Below are 27761 nucleotides of genomic sequence, written 5' to 3' on the forward strand. Positions count from 1 at the left end.
CTTACAAGAAGAAGAAGAAGAAGAGTACGGGGAGAGGTTACCTCCCCTTTCTCTGCTTTGCCCCGCCCAGAGAATTTGGCCCGACATGGTTGAAGGTCGCATGGCATGCCACCAGGTGTGGTGTGATTAGCCGGTACAAGCCGTTTTGGAAATCTGCCCCTTATGACATCACAGGTGGGCGAGTCCACCTAGATGTGTGCTGGATAGATCAGTCTACCAGCCTACCCAGTGGACTGTAGCAAACGTAGCTCATCTATCACGCACCTAGGTGGTCACCTATGACTGCTTCCTCTACTTGGGCAAATACAGAGCTGGACTTGCTGAACGTCTGAAACTTAAGTCTAGATCAGTACCAACCCTCCTTGGCTCACCAGCTACAAACCTCGGACAAGTAAGTCAACCAACGCTATATCATTGTGTTGCTTTGCTGCATATGGTTACCTTTTGTTACTCTTATAATTTGGCTGTAGCATCAGCTTTACAGCTAACAGCCCAGTAACCGTCGCTAAAATAAAGGTAGATGGCATAAGGTATTTGTGTTAATACACATATTTTAACGCGATTGTTGTACACTTGTTATTTGGATAACCACTCTGACTGAGTGTGCACCTCTGCAAACCAGGGACTGGGCACAATTCAACATAGGGGATACAGGCACTGTTGTCTACTGCTTGGATACCAAGGGAATGTCCCGAATCTTTAAGAATGTCTGCTCACCTTACTACAAACGAATACCACTGTCTTTGACCAGCTACGTGACAGCAGAAGTTCTGGCGTTATACTGATGAGGAGATGATTAAGGCCTATTAACTCTTTCTAAATACATTGACCCACTCACTCATTTAATCTTCACACCTGATTCAAATCAATGGGTTATTAGCAGATTTCTGCAGAGCTCGATGTACTTGTATTGAGAGATGATTAGATTAACATTTTAAGATATGTAAACAAATAAATGATGTAAAATCATTTTACAATTTCATAGATCTAATTTTAAGTATTAGGCTTATGTAATTCACTAAACATGCTTCTCTATCTTCTTACAACTTGCACCTGGAATATATTAATTGAGCACTAATTTGACCTTGTCTCTACACAGGCCAGCACATCAAGTGATTACATTCAGCCGCTGATCTCAAGGTATATTGCCTGCCAGACAGACCACCTGGAAGCACATACTGTAGGCACACAGCTATCCTTACAGACTATGCGGCTCCACTTTAAAAGTGAAGGCATGTACTTTTACCTTGAGTACTTTTTATTTCAATGTCGATTCTAGGGAGCATAGATTCTAGGCTGACGCTAGATTCTACCTACCCTTAAAAGCCTGGTCCTCTTTTCAAAAGCAGCATGACCAGCGCCCTGATAAAACACAAGTAAAACTTGGGAGTTGCATTTCCAAGATGGAATCAGTCAAGAGCCCAGAAGGGTTTCTAGACGGACGCCACATGAGCTGATTTATCATTCTTGAACAGCATGAATTAAAAATGTATAAAAGGCATCAGGGAAGCTTACAGGGAAGGACGCGTTGTTGCTTGTTATTGTCAAAATAGAATATTTGCACATGTCATGTCGTTCTCGGCTCATTTTGCGCTGGTGTTCGTTCAGTGTCCTCAACCTAGTCACCAATCTGAGCTTTGAGTCTAGGAAGGAGGGGGCTTGAGAAGACATCCCTCTCCAAAACTGTGAATCTGTGTCTGCAGTATACATTTTAAGCGGTAATCCCTATGTTCCCCGGGTCCTATGTTCCCCGCTCTTGGAACATGGGACCCATTTTTTTTTAAAAAGTCCTATGTTCCCGGTTTTTCCCAAAAAGGATCCTATGTTCCCCTGTAGCAATACATACCGGGGAGCATAGGACCCTTTTTCTGAAAAGCGGGGAACATAGGACCCTTTTTAAAGAAAAGGGTCCTATGTTCCCCAGTCTCATACAAAGAGGGGAACATAGGACCCGGGAAACATAGTCACGCTCCCCATTTTAAACCCTCTGTGTCAATGTTACATACATGTAAATAGTTTCTGTCATGTGTACAAATACACACTTCCTCCTTGTATGCGAAGCATGTATCAAAACAATTACTTTCAATTTTTTTTCTCCCTCTGCAGAAGACAGTGATGCCTTTGGAGATGGCAGCAAGCAGTGCGGCGCCACCTCGGAGAGTCTGCGTATGGACGCCCCTGGCCATTACCACATGTCCAATCACAACAGGGAGCTGAAAATCCTGAGCATCTATGGAAAAGGGGAGGGCCTGCTGGCAGTGGAAGGCCATGACACCCTCTTTATCGCATCAGAAATGGAGGCCCTGAACTCGCTCTCTGCGGACCACTGCGTGGCCAAGAGCCTGGACCGCGGCGAGCGATTGGTCTGCCGCATGGAGCTGGGTGTGCAGGTTGGAAATCATCTTCTCATTCACCATCCAAAAGAGAGGCTTCCTCTGTTACAACTCCAGCACACACCCATAGAAAGCACACACCTTTATGATTCAATGTGTCGTTAGTGGGGATTAACAACTATTCTGTGTAAATGAAAGAACATGTCTTGTCTGTGTTTCCTTCCTTATGTGGAAAGCAGCAGCCCCCTGGCACCATTTCAATCAAGGTTGAAGAGGATATTGGTGGAGGCAAGTTGGTAATGCACATTGCATCTATGCAGGCAAACGACCTGGATCAACTGAGAATGTACTAGTTTTTACCGGCGGTAAAAAGCCTGGTCCTCTTTTGAAAAGCATCATGACCAGCGCCCTTCTAAAACACGAGTCAAATTTGGTAGTTGCATTTCAAATATGGAGTCAGCCAAGAGGGTTTCAAGACGGAGGCCACTTGAGCTGGTTTATCATTCTCTAACATCAATGCATTCAACATGTATAAATGTTGGCTGATCAGCTTACAGGGAAGGACACGTTGTTGCTTTTTATTATCAAAATAAAATAATTGCGCTTGTCTCGCATGCTTTGTTGTGCTCAGATCATTTTGCGCTGGTGTTCCTTCAGGGTCTTCCACCTGGTCACCCGCTTGAGCTTTGGGTCTAGGGAGGAGTTACATACACATACATTTAAATAGTTTCTTTCACCTGTACAAATACACACTTCCTTTCAGCTGTACAAATACACACTTCCTCCTTTTATGCAAATAATGTATCAAAACAATTACTGTCTTTTTTTTTTCTCCCTCTGCAGAAGACGGCGCCGCCTCCGAGAGTCTGCGTGTGGACGCCGCTGGCTCCTCCCACATGTCCGGTCACGGCGAGGAACTGAAGATCCTGAGCGTCTACGGTAAAGGGGAGGGCCCACTGGCGGTGGGTGGCCATGACACCCTCTTCACAGCGTCCGAAGTGGAGGCCCCGAGCTTGCTGTCTGCGGACCACAGCGTGGCCAAGAGCCTGGACTGTGGTGAGCGGCTCATCCAGCGTGAGGAGCTGACTGGGCATCGGGGCGGCCACAAGAGCCGGCCCTATGTCTTGTGTCGCAAGATTCTTCCCAACAACGCCAAGATGATCGACAACATGCGTCACCACACCGACGAGAAGCCGTACGGGTGTGACCAATGTGTGAAGGTCTTCGGAGACCACTCCAAACTAATGCTCCACATGAGGACTCACACCAGCGAGATGCCCTACAAGTGTGACCAATGCGCGAAGAGCTTCGAAGTCCACTTCAGCCTGAAGAGACACATGAGGACTCACACTGGGGAGAAGCCCTACAAGTGTGTCCAATGCATGAAGTGCTTCGGATATAGCACCACCCTGAAGCGCCACATGAGGACTCACACCGGCGACAACATCGAGATACCCTACAAGTGTGACCAATGCTTGAAGGGCTTCGTAGACCGCTCCAGCCTAAAGATCCACATGATGACTCACACCGGCGAGAAGCCCTATAAGTGTGAACAATGCTTGAAGTACTTCAGAGGCCGCTTCAACCTAAAGACCCACATGAGGACTCACACCGGGGAGAAGCCCTACAAGTGTCACCAATGCTTGAAGTGCTACAGAGAATACTCCACCCTAAAGAGCCACATGAGGACTCACACCGGGGAGAAGCCCTACAAGTGTGACCAATGCGGGAAGGGCTTCGGAGTCCGCTCCAAACTGAAGCGCCACATGACGACTCACACCACCAACGGCGAGAAGCCCTTCAGGTGCGACCAATGCATGAAGCGCTTTGTATCTAGCACCACCCTGAAGCGCCACATGAGGACTCACAACATCGAGATGCCCTACAAGTGTGACCAATGCGTGAAGGGCTTCGAAGTCCGCTCCAAACTGAAGCGCCACATGAGTTCTCACACCGGCGAGAAGCTCACAAGTGTGACCAATGCGTGAAGTGCTTCAGAGAGCTTCAAGCTGAAGACCCACATGAGGACTCACACCGGGGAGAAGCCCTGTATGCGTTTGCAGTGCAAAGCCAGCTGCAGTGACCCAAGCAATTTGGGTGTGCACATGCATAAGCACACAGGGAATGGGTTACTACTTACTTTTCATCATGATTAAAGATGCTTTCCAACTTTGATTTGCTTTGTATATATTGTTAATAATAGATGTCTGTGTGTGATGAAGAATAACTTCCTTGACGCACAATGTTGTTGGTCAAAAGCTTTTACTTAAAACAAACAATACCCCAAAAGTCGATTCACTTGCACAACTCAAGCCTCCTTCCAGTCTAGAACTCTGGCCCCCTTAAAGGTCCCATGACATGCTATTTTATGTATTCTTTAATATAGGTATTAGTGGGCAACTAACACAGTATTCAAAGACGTTCCCTAAATTCAGCCGTGGTGCAGAGTTACAGCCACTCCGAGCCAGTCGCACATTGAGCTTCCCCCAAATGCGCTGCTTTGGTGGGCGTGTCAAGGAGGAGGGTGGGGGTGTGGCCCTGAGCAGCTTGCAGCCACCATGCGCTCTGTTTACAGTGGATGTATCGCAATGGCGAGGCGCACACAGCCTTTAGCCGTGTTCTGTAAATATTCTAGAACACACGGGAGTCCTGGAGCTCTATATCTAAATATTATCATATAGCCTACACAGATATCTATATCATATAATATATATTATCACGGCCAAAAGCTGTGTGAGCCGATATTATGAATCTCAAACGACCGCGTTGGGTTCTCCGACGTTCCTGGTTCTTCAACGTCCACATCAATGTGAATACACACACTGTAACGCAAGTGTTTCTTGTCGGTTCTTTGACGTGTCTTGTATTTCCACAACGAGACTGTCGTGGGGGTTATCTGAGCCATGGTTGAGAAGGAATTGGGGGAAAGGAACTTTGGTTTGACTCGCTGAAGTACATGAACTGCGACATGCCGCCGGTTGCCGCGAGGCACCATCGCCCGGCAGCGGGCAGCCGGCAGCAGGCGGTTCAGTCGACTTCAGGTTGATGTGAAAGTGGAAGAACCGGAGACGTCGCAGAACCCGACAAAGTCGTTTGTGATTCATAATATCGTCTGGAGGAGCACACAATATGTTATATGATATAGATATCTATGTATTATATGATATTATTTAGATATCGAGCTCCAGGACTGTAACGCAAGTGTTGTACACTTCCTTGTTATTTGGATAACCGTTCTGCTGTTGGTGTGATGGCGCATAACACGTCGGACTCTCGTATCTGGTATTTCTACAACGAGACTCGTATTGGGGGTTATCTCAGCCAAGGTTGAGAATGAATTGGGGGGAAGGAACTTTGGCTTTGACTCCCTCAAGAACATGAACCATGACATGGAGGAGAAAGGGATTGTTGGCGGCGAATGTCTCCCGCTTGAGCCCCGCTGAGGGACCACCGCCGGAGGCGGAGGTGCATAAGCGCTGCCCGGCAAAGATCCCTTTCTCCTCCTTGTCGTGGTTCATGTTCTTGAGGGAGTCAAAGCCAAAGTTCCTTCCCCCCAATTCATTCTCAACCTTGGCTGAGATAGCCCCCAATACGAGTCTCGTTGTAGAAATACAAGACACGTCAAAGAACCGACAAGAAACACTTGCGTTACAGTTTTTTCAAAGGCGAGCAGAACAGCTAGTGCTAGTTTTACACCAAACGCAAGTTTTAGCCACTGGGGGACCATAGGCAGGCTAGGGGAACTCATATTTATGTTAGAAAACCTCCCAAAGTGAGATTTTCATGTCATGGGACCTTTAAGGAGCACCGAATGGGTGAGGCTCAATTAATCTATGAGCCACAGCTGCAGACTATTACAGGGCTAACAGTCAGACAGACAGGAACATGTGCATCTTTTAAAACGTGGTTTAACACATTGAAGATGCCATTCAGATCTTCACAGGAAGATACAGCAGCAAACTTGCCAAGCATACATTCAATGAGACAATGGGTGTACATGATTCTTATCGGAAACTTTCACATCGTGGGTTCATACAAAGGTGAGGGGATTTGACCATCATGGAGAGTCTAGGATTGTTCAGAGGAGAGACCAAGTTAAATTGCTATATACTATGGATGAAGTGGACATGGCTGCAAGACAGTTAAAGGAATCTACACAAAAGTCAGTTGATTGGCCTCAGTATCAGACTTTTCTACTGTTGCAATGCAAATGCAAGTTATCTTAACACCTGTTTTCGATTAAAGAGGACAGGAGGGATCTCTAGGTCCAAGGAGAATGTATAGAAATTCCTTTACCTTTGTTATTACAAATTGCCTGCAAAGTTCACGTGTGAAACCGCCTGCAATTGAAACCCCAGTCATTATTGATGATTATCCATTTCACTTACCTTTTCATTCTGTTTGCTTAATGCCCACTACCTCTTGTTTTGACTTTCTAATTGTTTCTACTGCCATTATTTTCTAGTCCATACTTGTTCAAACCTATTGTGATTGTATCACAATAGGTTTGAACAAATATGGAGTAGAAAATAATAGCATTGTGATTGTATCACAATAGGCAATAATGGTTGAATATCCACTTAAAAGGTCAATGAATAGTTCTTAGAGATGCTTGAGTTTACGTCCTCCCTTTAGAATGCAGCATTATTCTACTGCGAAATTTGCCCGTTCGCGTTGTCGCCGAAGATTTGTCGCGCCACACATCATAATCTGTCGCTGTGCAAGATTTGTCGAATTTGTCGCGCCACAACAAGATAACCACCATTGCATATCTTTGCCTTTTGTGGAAGAGGGAGAGACGCCGGAGCACCCGACGCAGTATATTCATAATATTGTAATGACCACGGAAGAGGCAGTGAATGAAGCATTGAATAGACAGAGATTTATTAGATAGGCCTACCTAATAAACCGTTGGAACACACAAGACCTGAAACATAGCAACGCCGGTAAAAAAAACCCTGAGAAGCCCAATAGAGTGGCGAAGTCACGCCCCTTCCGGTAGAGCTCATGGGACCTTTTTTTTTGAGAATTTTAGGTTTTACGTGAGGCCGCTTTGTGAACTACAGCTCTTCGCTGCTCTCGACGCATATGATATACGTCACCACACCCGCACTTGGAACTCGGCACAGAGATGGCAGATAGAGATGGCACATAACTAATACTCTCCACATGCCCCGACTTATAGTGGTTTTCACCTCTTTCTATGCTTTTATCCTCGCTTTTGAAAAAAAGTGGTGAAGTGGAGCAGAGAGATCGCCATCTCTGTGCCGAGTTCCAAGTGCGGGTGTGGTGACGTATATCATATGCGTCGAGAGCAGCGAAGAGCTGTAGTTCACAAAGCGGCCTCACATAAAACCTAAAATTATCAAACTTCTTCACGAAAGTTTTTTGTTTTCTTTGCATGAAAAATTATCATTTAAATCCACAAACAACATATGTGTAATCCAGTGCATATAAAGACTGGGACCAGAAAATAATTATTTTCTCTCCATTGACACCCATTCATATTTTTCGATCTCATAAGTCCCATGAGCTCGACCGGAAGAGGCGTGACTTCGCCACTCCATCCTACGAGAGCTCCCCGCTACGGCCATCCGGAGGCGCACAGAGCTTTTGGCCGTGATATTATATATACAAATATTATATTATATACTATTATATTATATATAGAGCTCCGGGAGTCGCAAACGGCAACATTCAACATTCACACGTATGCGCTGCATGCAGCACTCACCTAATTACTAGTCAATTGGAAGGAATCTGCGCAAGGCCGGTACGGTCCCGGTCCCGCCCCCCCTCCCCCGTCAACAGATGAGCGCAAGGCCGGTACCACGGTCTTCTCCCCCCCCCCCCCCCCCCCCCCACACACAAAGAGACCCCCACAAAGATGGAATCATAACTCGAACCCTGCATGGAAATATAAGTTAATAATAAAAAATAATAAAAGATTGCTCCATATAACACCAACAACACAGTAAATATATGTAGGCCTAGAAAAAAAATACAGTTCAATGTTATTGCTTAAGAAACCGATTCCTTCCAACTATTTACTAAAAATGCAATCACTAATTTATATCCAAATAAATGGTAACGTATCGATCAGCAATGAGGTTTGAGTAGCCTACCCACATAGATAATTGTAATACACCAACATTGTTAACTGCCATACACAGCTAAACAAGCAAATGAAAAATTAAATATCAACGCAACTGAAATGTTTATTAGGCTATTAACAATATTATATAAATGATAACGTAATGCACCCATTCTTTGTCTTTGGATCTTTTGAATAAATGGATCAATAAATGGTGAATCGCAAGCAGAGGAACGTGAGAGTCATTGAGCTGGACCTGAACCAGAGCTGAACCACCCTTTGTCACTGAAACACTTTTAGTGATAAAAAGTCACCACAGTGCCTTAAAACCATCAACGTCATTCATGTTAAGTAAAAGGAAAAACCTCAGACACGAGAAGTTAACGGAGCCGTGCACTAGGCCCTCTCGAATGCCAGGAAGAAACAACATTGATTCACTGCGACTCCTTTCAGCTGTCCACCCCTCCTTCTCCAGAAAAAAATAATAATAACATAAAACGGCTAATATAACGCGTGGCGGTGGCGTTACAAAAAAGAGAAAACGTAAATTTTTTTAGTACATGACAAAAAGATAATTATGAGGCTTTGATTGATATCCACTCATTTTTTGCGGAGACACATTCCTTTTCCCCACTTGTATAGAGTGGCGAAGTCACGCCCCTTCCGGTAGGGCTCATGGGACCTATGAGATCGAAAAATATGAATGGGTGTCAATGGAGAGAAAATAAATATTTTCTGGTCCCAGTCTTTATATGCCCTGGATTACACATATGTTGTTTGTGGGTTTAAATGATAATTTTTCATGCAAAGAAAACTAAAAATGTTCGTGAAGAAGTTTGATAATTTTAGGTTTTATGTGAGGCCGCTTTGTGAACTACAGCTCTTCGCTGCTCTCGACGCATATGATATACGTCGCCACACCCGCCCTAGGAACTCGGCACAGAGATGGCGATCTCTCTGCCCCACTTCACCGCTTTTTCCAAGGGGAGGATAAAAGCATGAAAGAGGTGAAAACCATTATAAGTCGGGGCACGTGCAGAGTTTCAGTTATGCCGATGGGAAGATTGTCGGTCTTCTCCACGCCAGTCGCAGGGAGCGTGACGTCACATACGAGCCGTGTAGTCTTTCTCGTTGTGTTTTCTCTACAGCCTTTATCTGAACAATTGCACAATAAACGGTCGAACTCTTTGCACGAAAAATTATCCTTTAAATCCACAAACAACATATGTGTAATCCAGGGCATATAAAGACTGGGACCAGAAAATAATTATTTTCTCTCCATTGACACCCATTCATATTTTTCGATCTCATAGGTCCCATGAGCCCTACCGGAAGGGGCGTGACTTCGCCACTCTATTGGAGTGAACGGCGATATCTACTTCTGGGCTCTATGAATCGAGGGACCCGTCCACAGCCCGCTTAAACAGCTGCAATACCAGGCTAGGCCGCTGAGTACTGGTGGATTGCGGAAGTATGCACTGTTCCCGGGGGCTTCGAATAAATGAGCTACGACCATAGGAGCGCGACATTGTTTTTTCCTGGAGAGCCACATCATGGCTTGCAAACGAGCCAGGCATGACAGTTGCTCTGTGTTTGGATGTACAAATGAACACAAAAATAATTTTTTTGTTCCTTCAACCGAGCCTCTGAAGAACCAGTGGGTTAATTTTATTTTCTCTGGAAATGCGACAGTCTGCGCCAAACATTTCACCGACGACTGCTTTCTCAACTTTGGCCAATACAAAGCTGGACTTGCTAAGCGTCTAAAACTTAAGTCTAGATCAGTACCAACCCTCCTTGGCTCAGCCTCAAACCTCGGACAAGTAAGTCAACCAACGCTATATCCTTGTGTTGCTTTGCTGTATATGGTTACCTTTTGTTACCCTTATAATTTGCCTGAAGCATTAGCTCTACAGCTAACAGCCCAGTTACTGTCGCTAATAACCCAGTTACTGTCGCTAATAACCCAGTTACTGTCGCTAATAACCCAGTTACTGTCGCTAATAACCCAGTTACTGTCGCTAATAACCCAGTTACTGTCGCTACTAGCCCAGTTACTGTCTCTAATGTAAAGGTAGATAGCATCAGGTATGCGTGTGAATACACACACTGTAACGCGAGGGTTGTAAACTTGTTATTTGGTTAACCCTTCTTACTGAGTGTGCACCTCTGCAAACCAGGGGGATCACACGAGAATGTGCACAATTCAACAAAGGGGATACAGGCACTGATCTCTACTACTTGGATACCAAGGAAATGTCCCGAATATTTAAGAATGTCTGCTCACCATACTACAAACGAATACCACCCTCTTTGACCAGCTACGTGACCGCAGTAGTTCTAGCGTTTTACTGATGAGATGATTATGGCCTGTTAACTCTTCCTAAATACATAGGCCCACTCACTCATTTCCTCTTCACGCCAGATTCAAATCAATGGGTTATTAGCATCGTTATGCAGAGCTTGATGTACTTGTATTGAGATGATTAGATGAACTTTTAAGATATATCAAATATGTTAACAAATAAATGATGTAATATCATTTTATAATTTCATAGATCTAATATTAAGTATCAGGCTAATGTTATTCACTAAACACGCTTATCTTCTATCTTCTTACATTTTGCACCTGGAATATATACAAAGTAATAAATTGAGTACTAATTTGATCTTGTTGTCTCTACACAGGCCAGCACATCAAGTGATTACATTCAGCCGCTGATCTCGAGGGATATTGCCTGCCAGACAGACCACCTGGGAGCACATACTGTAGGCACTCAGCTATCCTTACAGAATTTGCGGCCCGACTTAAACAGTGACGGTATGTACTTTCCACCTTGAGTACTTTTGATGTAGTTGATTCTAGGGAGCATAGCTGATGCTCAATTCTACCTGCCCTTAAAGGTTGGGTATGGAATTCGCTTTTTTGGCAATTTTTGCAAAATTACTTGAAATCCTTATCATAACCCGCTTACAGCCACTGAGTTAGAAGTACTGACATGAAAATTAAACAAGTCAATCATCTGTGGAACGGGCAGGGCTCGAAAAACTCCAGCCAATCATTTCCATTGCCACCGAGTTGCATTGGACAGTAAGTACGTCAATCAAACGGTCGTACTGCACTCCCCCTCCCCCGCGCGCGACCCCTTCATGCAGTACTCGTGACCCAGAGCTCGTGACCCAGAGCAAGCTCCTGTTTGTTGTTATCCTGCGGTAGCTACTGGAACTAGTTAATCCACATTAGGACCTAGCAGTAGAAGACAATTTCCATGGCAGACAAGACGCCACCATCCCCACCACCACCAGCAAAGAGAAGGAAAACTCTTTTTCAGAGAGTAATTGATAATAAAAACGCTGAAAGAGAAAAACTGAAATCAAGAATAATCCAAGGCGCTGCTTTCGAACGTTGGCGGTGTCACGTTAAAATTGTACCGGGGGCGAAAATTGTACCGGCCTACGTCATCTGTTGTTTACATCTTGACAACCTGCCTGGTAACAGACGACGCGATTGTCTGTTGCCGGGCAGGTTGCAAAAAACATTCGGCTCATGTTTCCAAAAGACGAAATAACATAATACAGATAACGGATCGCTAGATAACACTTGTTTTTACTTTATATTTGTATTGTATTTAATTGTTTAATCGAATAGCAAAAGACGACGCGATCGTCTGTTGCCGGGAAACGGGCCATCGCGTCAAATGATGTAGGAAGGTTCTTGAACATTCATAAATGCGATTAAACAATTAAATACAATACAAATATAAAGTTAGCAACGCCAATAAATGTTAATGGTAAAATAAGTGTTCTGTCTTGTCACGCTCAATGAAGGAGTGCAATGAACGAGCATGAAAGTTCGCGAATGTTCAAGAACCTTCCTACGTCATTTGACGCGATCGCCCGTTTCCCGGCAACAGACGATCGCGTCGTCTGTTGCTATTCGATTAAACAATTAAAGTGTGTTCTAGCGATCCGTTATCTGTGTTATGTTATTTCGTCTTTTGGAAACATGAGCCGAATGTTTTTTGCAACCAGCCCGGCAACAGACGATCGCGTCGTCTGTTACCAGGAAGGTTGTCAAGATGTAAACAACAGATGACGTAGGCCGGTACAATTTTCACCCCCGGTACAATTTTAATGTGACAGCGGCAACTGAAGGACGAGAAGGGTCTAAAAACCGATGCTTGTGTGGCGGTTGACCTAGTTTCAAAGTTTATACCGTTTATACTCGGTAATACCGGTGTTGAGACGAGTGTATTACTCGTTGTGAAAATGTCCACACCGCGGCAACCCTAGTGAAAACCAGGACTTCCAATACAATTATATGAAACAAACATACATTTTCTAAAAATAGTAATGATTTATGTGACCGTTTAATGTTTATAACATCTGGTGCAACCATAACCGCGAGAACGTATTCTCAGCAGGGGGTGCTGGAAAAAAAAAAACTCAGCCTGCACTAGACTCGCAACTCGTTACATTGATAAAGATATATAGCAGCGCAGCTCAATTACACCAGTGCATGCTCGCACAGTTGAAAATCGATCGTTGTGTTCACTTCCTTCACACCATGGTTCACATCCCGCTGCTCACAGAACAAGTTTAGCGCACCACCGCTACCCTCACACTTTTTCATATAACCTTTTTTCAGCACTAGGTCATATGAGCATTAAATAAATGCTGCGTCTCAAAATGCCTTGGACAGCAGCGAGGGTGACTCGCTTTGCCACGGGCCGAAACAGTTCGGAGCGACCACAGCCAGAGCGAACCCAGCGGGGCATATATGGAGTCAGTTTCCTGCCATAATTCAAACCTGAAAAAAAAGTTTCAAAGGCTTGTAAGTCTGGGTTTGAAAACTCAACACCTTGTAAAAAAGGTTTTGCAACACTGAAAAAAGAGATTATAACCTGAAAAAAAATAAAACTAAAATTCAAACATCTGTAAACATGATTTTGTGTTCTATTTTATCTTCTTCATCATTTTCAGCAACACATTTTCAAAGTTCAAACAATTTCACCAGCGCATTTGCAGAGTTTCAAATCTGGCACTGTTCTAACGGTGTATTTCATTGTTGCCCGGTTTTGAAACCTTGTAAATGGGATTCTGCAAACAGGTGTTCATACATTGAGAAATACGTTTTGAAAGGTTGAATATTTAGTTTTAAAAACTTGTAAAGGTGTACGTTTACGACATTGCAACGTATTTTTTCAGAACTGACTTTTCAGCACTGACTTTTCAGAGATTTGAGCGCAAGCTTTGAGTCACGTGAATATTGGCAGTGGTCTGACGCCACTCGTTTTGAAACTCCTGACAGTCGAATCTGAAAACGTTCCTGGGGGCGGGACCATTTAGCTCTAAACCTATTGGTTGCTCTCGGCTGACGTACATTCCAATCACATGTGCCGTTCACCGGGCTGTTCGTGATTGACAGTGCTCTGCCGATGACACGAATAACAACGGGTTGATTTCGCGGTTGATTTTGATTTCCATTTTCTGGAAGCAGAGTCTAATCTCCATAGGACGCGACTAGCAAGGACGCGTCCTAGCAAGGCTGCAGCCTTCACTTTGGGAAACAGCCATGGTTCCAGAAAATGGAAATCAAAATCAACCGCGAAAGTCGCTTGTTATTTGTGTCATCTTTGTCAATGTTACATACATTTAAATAGTTTCTGTCATGTGTGCAAAAACACAACTCCTCCTTGTACGCAAACAATGTATCAAAACAATTACTTTCTGTAATTTTCTTTCCTCTGCAGAAGACGGTGATGCCTTTGGAGATCGCAGCACGCAGTGCGGCGCCACCTCGGAGAGTCTGCGTATGGACGCCCCTGGCACCTACCACAGGGAGCTGAAGATCCTGAGCGTCTATGGAAAAGGGGAGGGCCCACTGGCGGTGGACGGCCATGACACCCTCTTTACCACGTCAGAAATGGAGGCCCTGAACTCGCTCTCTGCGGACCACTGCGTGGCCAAGAGCCTGGACCGCGGCGAGCGATTGGTCTGCCGCATGGAGCTGGGTATGCAGGTTGGAAATCATCTTCTCATTCACCATCCAAAAGAGAGGCTTCCTCTGTTACAACTCCAGCACACACCCATAGAAAGCACACACCTTTATGATTCAATGTGTCGTTAGTGGGGATTAACAACTATTCTGTGTAAATGAAAGAATATGACTTGTGTGTGTTTCCGTCTTTATGTGGAAAGCAGCAGCCCCCTGGCACCATTTCAATCAAGGTTGAAGAGGATATTAGTGGAGGCAAGTTGGATCAACTGAGAATGTACTAGTTTTTACCGGCGCTAAAAAGCCTGGTCCTCTTTTGAAAAGCATCATGACCAGCGCCCTTCTAAAACACGAGTCAAATTTGGGAGTTTCATTTCAAAGATGGAATCAGCCAAGAGGGTTTCAAGACGGAGGCCACTTGAGCTGGTTTATCATTCTCAAACATCAATGAATTCAACATGTAGAAATGTTAGCTGATCAGCTTACAGGGAAGGACACGTTGTTGCTTTTTATTGTCAAAATAAAATAATTGCGCTTGTCTCGCATGCTTTGTTGTGCTCAGATCATTTTGCGCTGGTGTTCCTCCAGTGTCCTCCACCTGGTCACCCACCCTAGCTTTGAGTCTAGGGAGGAGGGGGCTCGAGGAGACATCCCTTAGCAAAACTGTGAATCTGTGTCTGCAGTACACATTTTAAACCCTCTGTGTCAATGTTGCATACACATCCATTTAAAGGGGACCTATCATACCACCAGGTGTGAGTGTGATTAGCCATTACAAGCCGTTTTCAAAATGTGCAGCATTGTGACATCACAGGTGGGCGTGTCCACCTAGATGTGTGACGGATAGATGAGCAACGTTTGCTGCAGTCCACTGGGTAGGCTGGTGGACTGATCTATCCAGCACACATCTAGGTGGACACGCCCACCTGTGATGTCACAATGCTGCACATTTTCAAACCTGCTTGTAATGGCTAATCACACTAACACCTGGTGGTATGATAGGTCCCCTTTGAATAGTTTCTTTCACCTGTGCAAATACACAATTCCTCCTTTTATGCCAATAACGTATCAAAACAACTACTTTGTCATTTTTTTCTCTCTCTGCAGAAGACTGCGATGCCTTTGGAGACCGTAGCACGCAGCGCGGCGCTGCCTCGGAGAGTCTGCGTGTGGACACCGCTGGCTCCTCCCACATGTCCGGTCACGGCGAGGAACTGAAGATCCTGAGCTTCTACGGAAAAGGGGAGGGCCCACCGGCAGTGGGTGGCCATGACACCCTCTTCACAGCGTCCGAAGTGGAGACCCCGAGCTCACTGTTTGCGGACCACAGCGTGGCCACGGGCCTTCGGCGCAGTGAGCGTTTGGTCCGCCATGAGGTGCTGAGTGTCCAGGTTAAAAATCATCTTCTCATTCACCATCCAAAAGAGAGGCTTCCTCTGTTGCAACTCCAGTACACACCCATAGAAAGCCCACACCTTTATGATTCAGTCAACTTTTTTACACTGCCAAATATGCCCGCCCGTCTTATGCCCACCTTTTTCCCTGCATGGTCCGCACATTTATACTGACTGAGGTAATTTACCGGCTTGATATCGCACCCCAATCAACCCTCTCGGACCCTACAGATACGGTTTCATTTTCATGTAAATTCGATTAGACAGCTTTGCGGTTCCAGGGTAAGGACTTCGGTAGAGTTGTTGCTGCATTGTCTCCACAACAGAGACAACGCAGCGATATCCACATGGTTTGTTACAACAGGGGCAGTGTTTCCCACACATTGACGAGACTATGGCGCCCCGCCATAGTCTAATTTCGGCCGCCATAGTCTCTGCGTGCACATGATTATTTTTTTATTTATTTTTTTATTTATTTTTTTTGCTCAGACGAAGTTCGTGTCGCTCTCATTGGGATTGCATGAGAGCACGAAGTTCGGCTGTCTGCCTGAAAAATAGAGAGAGCGCGACATTCGGAATTTTGCATTAACGCATGAGCATTACCTTAACAGCATAAGACCAGCATCCATGTATCGTGAACCTACGGACTTCAGTGGGGGTTTCATTCCCACAATCGCGCCCCCCCAGTATAAAAAGCTGCAAACTCATTGCATATCTGTGTGGATTGGAGATCAGGTGGAATTTGTGTTGGGGGGTTGGTCAGTCTGTCAACAGTTGCAAATAGGGTTTTTGCATTATTAGTATTGGTTTTAATGATATTGGAGAAAAATGTTTCTCTAGCACTTTTTAAGTCTAAATTGTAGGCACGTAGAGGCTCAATTAATGGAAACACGGCCATGATGACTTTCATATTATGTTACATAGGGAACATCCTGACTTCAAGATGGTTATATTTATCCTTTTTTATAGGGTCTTGATGAGGAAGTGCCTCAGAAGGGTTCTGAGCCAACATATTCCTCATCCCTAATTGATGATATTGAAGAGGTAAGTCTTCATTAAAGAATGCTTTTTATTAGAATTTTGCAATGACTTAATAACTTTCAAAAGTATACAGTGAGGTTCAAATCAAGGTTTCCCCTTTCTCCATCTACCATAGTTTATTTTAAGTTATTGAAGGGCCAAATATCCTCTAGAGGTACACTCCCGGTATCTTTGTATTGATTGTCCCTTTGGTTTAGCTGCTACAGATGGTCACTGAGAATAACCAGACTGTTGATGTTGTGAACGACCCGATAAAGACAAGTCAAGTGCTTCCATTTCACTAGGTTGAAAAGTAGGGCTGGGTATTGCCAGGTACCATTCATTCTTTAGGTCTTCATTCGATTTCAATATCGATTCAATAATACGTGCAGATTACAAAAATACCTAAATATTATTTAGAATTAACCATTTCAGAATGAATTAACCATTTCATTGTGCTTTAACTAGCAAAAAGGGAATACACCATTGTATAGTATTGCTCCTGCAGCATAAAAGTAATAATCATAGCATGGACAAATGTAAAAGGGCATGTACATTTAGGCATACTCGCTTCTAGATTACAATGACTGAGTGTACTTCTTTTTTTTTTTTTTTTATGGAAATAATCTATTTCCAAAATTCTGAATCGAAATTGATTCGAGAACAAATAAATTGCAGTCCATTGATGAATCGATATTTTTACCCAGCCCTATTGAAAAGGTATGTTACGTTGAAACATGTGTAAGAATATTTGTATTTTCTGTAGCTTAATTTAGGTAAATCGACTAATGGGGGTCCTTTTTGGCTAGTTGACTTGGCTATCGTGTAGCAACCATAGGTGTCTGACGAAGACTGAAAATAGACGGTACACACTGACCTGCTTTCTGAGTATTTTCTCTGGTTACAAGTGTTTGGTCTGGCATTGACATTCCCATACATGTATGGGATAGGCCATATATATATTTTTTTTTAAATACGCACCTTATTCCATTTCAGGTCTTCCGACATTCCACAACTGGACATGTATAGGCCATTTATATTTAAGATGTTTCAATCATGTTTTTTGAGTATCCATTTAAGGTTTGTTGAACTCTTAAAGTGTCCAGCACATAATATAATTTGCTTTCTCCTCATTTCAGGAGCAGTTTTCTGGAGATGAACTGCTTTCAGACCAGGACAGTGATCCAGAATCTGAAATTAGCCAAATATACAATGATAAATTAATACCTGAGTCAGATGAGGATGATGGCGAAGATGCAGATGCAAGCATAGACTTCATGCCTCAGTCGAAAGTAAAACCAGTAATGCCTGATGTTGGAGCATCTAGATCAGACACCAGTGTCCAAGATGTGCCCATGGTTCCCAGTGCTGCTGTTGCATCTGAGTCAGGAGATTCAAACCAGTCAGAGGAAATGCCAGAAGCTGAACGACACAAACAAGAAGTAACATTACAGAATACGACTATAAAAAATTACTGTTACGTTTGTGGTAAGCCACAGAGTAAAATCTCCCGTCACTTGAAATTGCACAGGAAACATGCTGAACTTGTTCATGTGTTTTCCCTCCCTGAAAAATCAAACGAGCGCAAGATCCTATTAGAAAAAATTAGGAACAAGGGAAATTTTAAACATAATACGACAGTTTTACAGGCTGGAGAAGGACCACTGAAAGTGAAACGACAACCGAAGGCTAACATAATGGCAGAAAAGTTTATTCACTGCGTGTACTGTCAAGGTATGTACATTCGCAAGGAGCTTTGGAGACATGTCCGCAGATGCCCCTGTAAACCAGAAGGTTTGAATGAAGAACCTGGTAGAACCAAAGTACTTGGTCTGGCTGCAGCACAAGAGTCTGCATCCTGTCAGCAGATCTCATGTGGAGTGTGGAAGCTCCTTGGTGTCATGAAGCAGGATGAGGTTGCCATAATTGTGCGAAATGACCTCTCAATTATTCAGTTTGCCCAGTCACTTTACAACAAACATGGAAAGGACCCCACAAAGTATGACTACATTCGTCAGAAGCTCCGTGAAGTGGGGCGTTTTTTGTTGTGTCTGCACACAGAATTCTCCATACATACCATGGAGGAGGCTGTTAAACCTGCAAACTTCCAGAGAGTTATGCGAGCAGTAAAGAAAGTGTCCGGTTTTGACGAAGAGACACACTCATTCCTAACTCCAAGCCTTGCGCTGAAACTGGGACATTCGCTGCATAAAATCTGTGACATTATTCATTGTAGAGCACTCATGGCAGAAGATGAAGATCGGATCAGGTCCACTGACATTTTCAAGAAGTTGTACACTTCCAAGTGGTCGGAGTTGGTTTCACACGGTGCCCTGAACACACTGAGTGATGCCAAGTACCACAAGCCATCAACATTACACTTCACCGAAGATGTCCAGATCTTTCATCGGTACCTTGACAAATCTGCAGAAGAAGCCTTTGGCAACTTGAAAGAGGTGGCCACCTCCCAGAACTATGCTCGACTTGCAAAAGTTACACTTGCACAAATCATTGTGTTTAATCGGAGACGTGCTGGGGAGGTTTCAAAAATTCTTCTCAAAAGTTTTCTTGAAAGGGACAACACAAAGCCTCATGAAGATGTTGCCATGGGGTTGTCAAAGACTGAACAGAGGCTCTGCAACTATTTCTGCCGTGTCGAAATGATGGAAAAAGGGGGCAGAAAGGTTGCAGTTCTGCTCACACAGAGCATGGTGGATGCTCTATCACTACTTGCAAGTAACAGAACTGAATCAGGTGTTTGTGCAACAAACCTCTTCCTTTTTGCAAGACCCAAAGCAATGAGCCACTACAGAGGACACGACTGTTTGCGTGTTCATGCAAGCCAGTGTGGCGCAAAGCACCCTGAGCACCTCAGGTCAACACAACTCAGGAAACATGTCGCCACACTGTCCCGAGTCCTCAACTTAAAAAACAATGAACTTGATCAGGTTGCAGATTTCTCGGGTCACGACATCCGTGTTCACCGCGATTTCTACAGATTACCAGTTCCCACAACACAACTGGCCAAGATTTCCAAACTGCTTCTATCAATGGAGAAAGGACATCTTTCCGGCATGCAGGGGAAATCCCTGGATGAGATTGAAATTGACGGTTTGTACAGAAATTAGGATATGTAGAATTTGGGACATGTAGCGTTTATTTTTATAATGTGAAAGGCATCTAGACTTCCTATAGATTTTATTTTCATGTCTGCTGTTCAGAAACACAATAATCAAAAGCCCTAAGTAGTACTGGGTAGCATTGTGGGTAATCAAGTTTCAGTAGAAATTCATTGTGATAATATTATATTGTGTAATAAAATGACTATGTCCAAGCAAACTAATCAAAAACAACAGAGCCCCTGATGTCCTGATATCCATTCCACTAGCTATACCACTTAAATAAAGCTATATTAAAAAAAATAATATTTATAGCCAATATGAAGTTCTTGTTTTAAAGTATTCAAGTGAGTTTTTCTAATTATTTTACCCAGATGAAATGGTTTTAAGTGATGCTGAGGCCAATGACGGTGGGAGCAAATATGATAGCAGTGACACCGCAGACCTGCCGTCGGAGTGTGTGACTGGCGAGCCTGTGGAGACTGCATCGTGGTCTACAATCACAGAGCAGCTCCACGACACTAAATATATTGGTAGGTAATTTCACCTGAGTAATCTCACTTCTGGTTGTGTTTTCCGTTGATAAAAATCATCATGGTTTTTTCTGCCAGTATTTTGCCAGTATTGTCCTGATTACAAAGCACCATTATTGCTTTTGAAGTGCCATGTCCACTGACACCTCGGCCAGTCAAGGCAGCATCCCAGGCCTCCGGTCTCCAGGATGGAGGGAGAGGTTGGGTTGGCGGGTCTAAAACATGATCCTCAGTGAATCAATACATTTTCAAGCAGTGTTGATCATCAGCTTATGGTGTTAGGCTGTTCAGCAAGCAAGCAAACAGATCCGAAGGGTTAGGGTTGGAGGATGAAAAGACAAAGGACACAACAGATAGACTATACTGTGTTAAAAAAGAGAACATGGTGTACAAAAAAAAATATATAGAAGAAAAAAGGTTGTACGATCCTTTCATGCACAGTTGCTATACTGTTTATCTAATGTGGATGTAAATGTAGTTACATTTAAACTGACCGAACAGCAAAGAGGTTGTCAACCATTTTGTAAAAGTGTGAAATTCAAGTGAGCAATCAACTGAAAACCTTATATAAAATAGTATTATGTTATATAAATAATTGTCATCACAGAAACTGGTAAACCATTTCTTCTTGTCATTCCGTGGCAATGGTTGAACTCAAAACGAAAACTAAATATGTCGGCCAGTTTGTGTGTTTTATTTTCTACTTTGCATATTTTCCAGGAAAAGATTCTGGCAAAGAACATGGGTCCAGAAGAGCTAAAAAGAAAGTGTGGTCCAAGGTTGAGGTGGCTGCAGTAATGCGGCATTTCAAAGATCCGATACGTAAGGGAATACCGGCTTCAATAAATGAGTGCCGTCACTGTAAGCAGGTAGAAGGTCCTGCATTGACACACAGAACACTCCAAAATATAAGGGATTTTGTGAGAAACCGCGGAATAGCTGCAAAGAGGCAGGCTCCTAAACCAACAGACACCGATCATTGATCTTTTATTAACGTTTGATAAAATTTTTATTCTAGCAGGAAAGCAAAAAAAAAAAGAGTTTTGGCCCGTGTTATCTGACAAGATGTTTGGGGCTTAGAATCACTGTTTAATTGTATGTTTCTTTATCTACTTGCTTTGTTTTGTGGTTAAATATACTGTTGTGGAATAACTTTTGTACCGCAACCATATATTAATTTGGCTTTAAGTAAGATAATGAGACTTGATTTTAAGTTATTCAAAGTCATGGGACTTTATTTGTGACGGGTTGTTGGCCATCCACACCAAATTATTTTGACATTCATTTTTTGCTTTAGTATTTAAAGTACTTTTTTGGGAATAAAGTGACCGTTCCAGTAATGCTGTGTGCTGTCATGTATGTGTATTCTATGTTGATGAATAGTGACATTAGCCTTTTAAAGACACAATTAGGGATGCACCGATATGAAAAATGGGCCGATTCAGATATACATTTTGCTGTTATAGTCGATTGCCGATATTTACCGATATTGATATGTTTTTTTTAAGTTTCTGAGATGATAAAATGTTGTACAGACTGAAAATCATGCAAACTGAATTTTTCATAAAACATAAGTAACCAACCTTTACCAACCGACCTATACTTTAGGGTCTATAGCGTATAACCGCGTTGTCTGATTAGTTTCATTCATTTTTCACAATTTTCCAGCTCTCGTTTTGAAGAATAATCACCGCTCCATTCGTTTCAATGGGAGTCGCAACGCTCTATACCAGGGGTTGGCAACTAAGTTTGGCCTCCGGACATTTTTTTCCAGCCAGTAGGTGGTGGGCCAGAACATTATTAAAGGCTAGTTCAAGGAATTGATTAATGAAGTGTATCTGGAACTGCAACGCAGGCCCGTCAGCTGCTAGATGACCCTTAAAGGGACACTGTGTAATATTTTAAGGCATTTATTACCTCAAATCCATGTATTCATTAATAAATAAGTCCTCATTGGTGTAAAATTATCTCTGCCAAAAATCTCACTTATCCTCCTGAGCGAAGAATAATTAATATGTAGTTGCATAGGACGGGTAAGCTTCATGGAGGCTTCCATGTTCTTCCGGTCTATGAACTGCTGAGAGGGACAAAAAGCACTACGTGGTACAGGAAATGCAAACGCGTTTTCACTCTGAGCCAGCGTGAATGATGACTGAAATAATTCACTATCTTGCTCGAGGAGTAATTACTCGTACATCATTAGCTTACACTAATGATTCAATGCAGTTTGAAAAGTGTTTGAAATAACGAACCTCATCACTCGAATGACTCGAGGAGGTAGTATTGGATGTCATGACACAGCTTCTTGGCACATACTGCCCAGTGCCCACCGTAGTTTTTGAACAAGCGAGCACTATTAGTTTGAATGCAATATACAATTATACCACTAGATGGAAGTAATTTATACACGGTGTCCCTTTAAAAGACGTACATAAACAAGTGTATGCCCTAATCACGTAATAAACAGTAAACGCAATTGTGATTATTGCACTAAAAAAGATAAGTTATTTCCTAATGTAGCCGAGCGGGGGACATCCCGTTGGTATTTGAATGTCTATTTGCTGATCTCGTAATATAACTGATAACTGAAAACTCTTAGTCCTCCTAACCCTAAATATGAAGATAAAGTTGTGCAGTTGTCAGCCTGGTTCTCCAGCGGAGTCTTCCAGGTAAAAGTGTTGTAGAAAGGGTCTCATTGTATGCAAGGCCACGTATAAAGCCGCTATTTGGCAGTGTATGCTGTCTTATGCACGCCTTGTACGCTGCACGGTCCGCGATTACATCGCTCGAGGTAAATTGCCTGCTTGAACCCAATTTACCTTCGCGGACCCTATACACATGGGCGGTTTATTGTGTTTCATTCTGATGTAAATACGACGGCTCCGGGGGGCTTGGCTAGAGGTGTTGTTTCTGCACTGTGCAGAGACGACGCAGCGATATCATCATGAGCAGGTCTAACTGGAGAGGAAGTGGAATCCGCGAGGTGCTGATCATGTGAGAGAAGGTGATGCAGTCGTATTAAACAAAGACGTTGAAAGATGGTGCGATCTACGAGAGAGACGCAGAGGAACTGTCCGTACGAGGCTTTTGTCTGGATTAAAAAACTGGTCAGCAAAATGAAGAATATGTTGGCGTTTTTGCACTTGTAAATAGTTAATCTCGTTTGTAGCCTACACTCAGACATGAACTCATATTTGCATGTGGGTGTCTAAAAATAAAAACATTTGGGAATATGCAAATTATTCTAAAGAGGCCTAGACTCCGTGCGCAGCCCCGCCTTGCAGTGACCCAACCAAGAAAGCCCGCGCCGTGACGAACGGGGGATTTTACCCCCCTCGGTTTTACACAGGAAACTTGAGATCAGACGGTGAAATCGCCGGGCGTGCCAAGCCTCGACCGAACCGGCTTGGCAGTGTAGAAAGGACTTATGCTGGAGACAGCGCAGTAGTGCGCACCTAAAAGAGCACGGGAACATTAGAAACACAGTGTCAATGTTCGGACGCTACGGAAAAACTGTTTAAAACAGAATTCAAACAATGATTTGGAAGTGCAAGTATTGTGCTTTTAGCTGTGAAAAGAGAGCAAAACTGTTTAAACATTATAGGCTCAAACATGGAAGTTACGGGACAATAGAGCCAATTTCTTGTTTACATCAGGAATGTCTGTGTATGTTTAAATCACTAAATGCACTTAAAGTGCATATTTCCTGCATTAATACCAAAACTGCATATAGCAACTAGCAGATGGACCAGTTCAGTTTAGTCGTCAGTCATGTGAGTTTGCTGCGTCTTGTTCGGAGAGTGAGTTTTTCACTCGCCTGTATTCTGTGCTTCTAAAAGTAAACCATAAGGTCAGATGTCCTTTTATAAAGAATAACTTTGAAAGCAGTGTTTACTCCACGTTCAAAGCACACAAGAGCAAAGTACATAAAGAACAGAACTGGAAGAGGTTCAAGTCAGAAATCGTTGGTGATGATGTTTTGATTTTGCATGAGCACAACTTAGCATCTCTTCTACTAAAGATGCAAGCTGTTTTGCACATACCAGAGAGTGCTTTGCAAGATGTGGTACAACAGCTTTGGCAAATCAATCAGCCGTCACAACCACTTCTACAAAACAGTCAGGATTTTATCAGTGCTGTGTCAGAAAGTAACATAATGTCACATTTTTCCAAAGATGGACCTTTAGGAACAGCCAAAAAAAGAGCAGCCTATGTGCGCAGAGTTTCCACTGGTAAATCCAATTTAATATTTTGTGAAAAAAGGCAAAAAAATATCCTGCATATGTTCAAGGGCAGATGTGTGCAAATCCTTCAAAAGGATTAATCCACACAAAGCCCCTGGTCCTGATGGCATCCCTGGCCGGGCTCTCAGGGTGTGTGCAGATCAGCTGGCAGGTGTGTTTACAGACATCTTCAACAAGTCACTGCTCCATTCTGTGGTCCCCACATGTCTCAAAAAGTCCACCATCATTCCCATCCCCAAGAAGTCAAAAGCATCCTGCCTCAATGAGTACCGCCCAGTAGCACTCACCTCCATCGTCATGAAGTGCTTTGAGTGGTTAGTCAAATCATTCATCACCTCCTCCTCAGTCCTCTCCTCTGCTCCCTGTTCACACATTACTGCGTGGCCACACACAGCTCCAACACCATCGTCAAGTTTGCTGACGACACGACCGTCATCGGCCTGATAACCAGAGAGGAGGTGAGAGCCCTGACATCTTTGTGCCAGGACAACAAGCTCCAGCTCAACCTCAGCAAAACTAAGGAGCTGATTGTGGACTACAGGAAGCGACCGGGAGCCGAGCACGCCCCCATCACCAACAACGGGACGACAGTCGAGAGAGTCAGCAGCCTCAAGGTCCTCGGGGTCCACATCTGCGAGTACCTGACCTGGACTCACCATACCGGCAAGACAGCGGCTCTTCTTCCTCCGCAGGCTGCGGAGGTTCAACATGGACTCCAGGATACTCTGCAACTTCTACAGGTGCACCATAGAGAGTATCCTGACCGGCTGCATCACCGCCTGGTACGGCAGTTGCTCCGCCCTCAACCGTAAGTCATTACAGAGGGTGGTGAAAGCTGCCCATCCCATTACCAGGACGGAGCTGCCATCCATGGAGGACCCCTACACTCAGCGCTGCCGGAAGAAGACTAACCAGATTATTAACCCTTGACCACCCCAAGGGTGACAAGGAAAAGCATGATAAATAAATAGAAGTTAGAAAGAATGTGAAAATGTAATTCTTCAATACACAAGTGTGTACAGAGTATACTGTATCCCTTTGTGCAAAGAGGAAATACTCTTACTTTCTCTCTGTCTTTGTTTTCCTCTCTGCAGAAGACAGCAATGACAATAGAGATTGCAGCACGCAGCGCTGCGCCACCTCGGATAGTCTGCATGTGAACGCCTCGGGCTTCTCCCACATGTCTAGTTACAACAAGGAGCTGAAGATCCTGAGCGTCTACGGAAAAGGGGAGGGCCCACTGGTAGTGGACGACCATGACACCCTCTTCACCACGTCAGAAGTGGAGGCCCGTAACTCGCTGTCTGTGGACCACAGCGTGGGGGGCGGGCCCTATGTCTTGTGTCGCAAGGTTTTTCCCAACGATGCCAAAATGATCGTCAACATGCGTCACCACACTGACGAGAAGCCGCACGGGTGCGACCAATGCAAGATGCGCTTCAAACTGAAGGGCACCCTGAAGCGCCACAAGAGTACTCACTCCGAGAGGAAGCCCTAAATGTGTGACCAATGCACAAAGCGCTTCAGACAGGAAGGCCACCTGAAGACGCACATGATGTCTCACTCCGGGGAGAAGTCCTCCAGACGGGACCAATGCACGAAGCGCTTCAGACAGCAATGCGTCCCGACGCTCCCAGGAGGACTCACACCGGGGAGATGCCCTACAAGTGTGACCAATGCACAAAACGAGTCAGTGTGAGCTCCAGGCTGAAGACCCACATGAGGACTCACTAAGGGGAGAGGCCCTACAGGTGTGACCAATGCGCAAAGAGCTTCAGAAAGAAAGGCACCCTGAAGAACCACATGAGGACTCACACCGGGGAGATGCCCTACAGGTGTGACCAATGCATGAAGTGCTTGGGAGACAGCTCCAACCTGAAGATCCACATAAGGACTCACACCAGGGAGAAGCCCTACAGGTGTGACCAACGCATGAAGCACTTCGGATATAGCACCACCCTGAAAAGCCACATGAGGATTCACACCGGCGAGAAGCCCTACAAGTGTGACCAATGCGTGAAGTGCTTCAGAGAGAGCTGAAGATCCACATGAGGACTCACACCGGCGAAGGCGAGAATACCTAAAGGTGCGACCAATGCACAAAGCGCTTCGGACAGAGCACCAAGCTGAAGATCCAGATGAGGACTCACACCGGCGAGAAGCCCTACAGGTAGCTTCGAATGGAGCGCAAACCTGAAGACCCACATGAGCACTCACACCGGGGAGAAAACCTGCATATGTCTGCAGTGCAACGCCAGCTACAGCGACCCAAGCAATTTGGGTGTGCACATGCTCAAGCACACGGTCAATAGGGTGCTTTGACACGGGGCAACGGGACGCTTTGATTGACACCTCTATCCTGTATTCGTTGAAATTACTACTTTTTTTTGTTTTTTCTTTTTTTCATCCTGAAGATGTTTTCCAACTTTTGATTCGCTTTGTATTTATTGTTAATAATTGATGAGAGATGAGTGAGATGAGGAAGAACTTATTTTTAAGGCGCTATTGACGGCAAAATATTTGATTTAATTTAAGAGCTTGATCATGGGAAGATACAGGCAGCAAAGTTACCAGGCATACATTCAATGAGACGATGGATGTACATGATTCTTATTGTAACTTTTCACATCGTGGGTTAACAAACAAAGGTGAGGGAATGTGACCATCATGGAGAGTTTAGGATGGCCAGAGGAGAGACAAAGTTAAATTGCAATACACTATGGATGCAGTGGACATGGATGCAAGACAGTTAAAGGCATCTACACAACACAGAAGTCAGTCGATTGGCCTCAGTATCAGACTTGGTGTCTACAGTTGCAATGCAAGTTATCTTAACACCTTTTCAATTAGAGAGAGCGAGAGGGATCTTTAGGTCCAAGGAGAATGTATAGAAATGTATTTCAATTGACTAGTAATTATTATGTAAAGGGGGTTTTATATAATTTGTATATTATAGTTACGCTTGATATTACCATGACAGTCATTACGCTACCTTTGTTAATAAAAATTGCCTGCAAAGTTCACTT

General features: G+C 44.0%; 1 protein-coding gene across 10 annotated transcripts; it reads left to right on the top strand.

Moving 5' to 3' along the window:
* Positions 1-1258: 1258 nt before the first annotated feature.
* On the top strand, positions 1259-27761 carry LOC132459431 (zinc finger protein 239-like). 10 transcript variants are annotated; one of them, XM_060053961.1, is made up of 9 exons: positions 9788-10250; positions 11116-11248; positions 14181-14449; positions 14629-14680; positions 15533-15816; positions 16789-16863; positions 17979-19950; positions 20333-20491; positions 21212-21831. In XM_060053961.1, exons 1-9 carry the CDS (start codon positions 9981-9983, stop codon positions 21472-21474), a joined length of 3477 nt encoding a protein of 1158 aa, XP_059909944.1. In that variant the 5' UTR covers positions 9788-9980; the 3' UTR covers positions 21475-21831. The 10 variants fall into 10 exon arrangements, with proteins under 10 accessions (XP_059909952.1, XP_059909951.1, XP_059909953.1 ...); XM_060053962.1 differs by having other exon boundaries at positions 14632-14680; XM_060053964.1 differs by lacking the exon at positions 16789-16863.

This window comes from Gadus macrocephalus, chromosome 6, assembly GCF_031168955.1.
Source record: "Gadus macrocephalus chromosome 6, ASM3116895v1".
Classification (NCBI taxonomy): Eukaryota; Metazoa; Chordata; class Actinopteri; order Gadiformes; family Gadidae; genus Gadus; species Gadus macrocephalus.

Excerpts from the sequence above, each read along its gene's own strand:
- LOC132459431 (XM_060053961.1), top strand. The coding sequence starts at position 9,981 with ATGGCTTGCAAACGAGCCAGGCATGACAGTTGCTCTGTGTTTGGATGT. Across the intron at positions 14,450-14,628 it reads GCATGGAGCTGGGTATGCAG|CAGCAGCCCCCTGGCACCAT; the intron begins GTTGGAAATCAT and ends TTATGTGGAAAG. Across the intron at positions 19,951-20,332 it reads GGATGAGATTGAAATTGACG|ATGAAATGGTTTTAAGTGAT; the intron begins GTTTGTACAGAA and ends TATTTTACCCAG.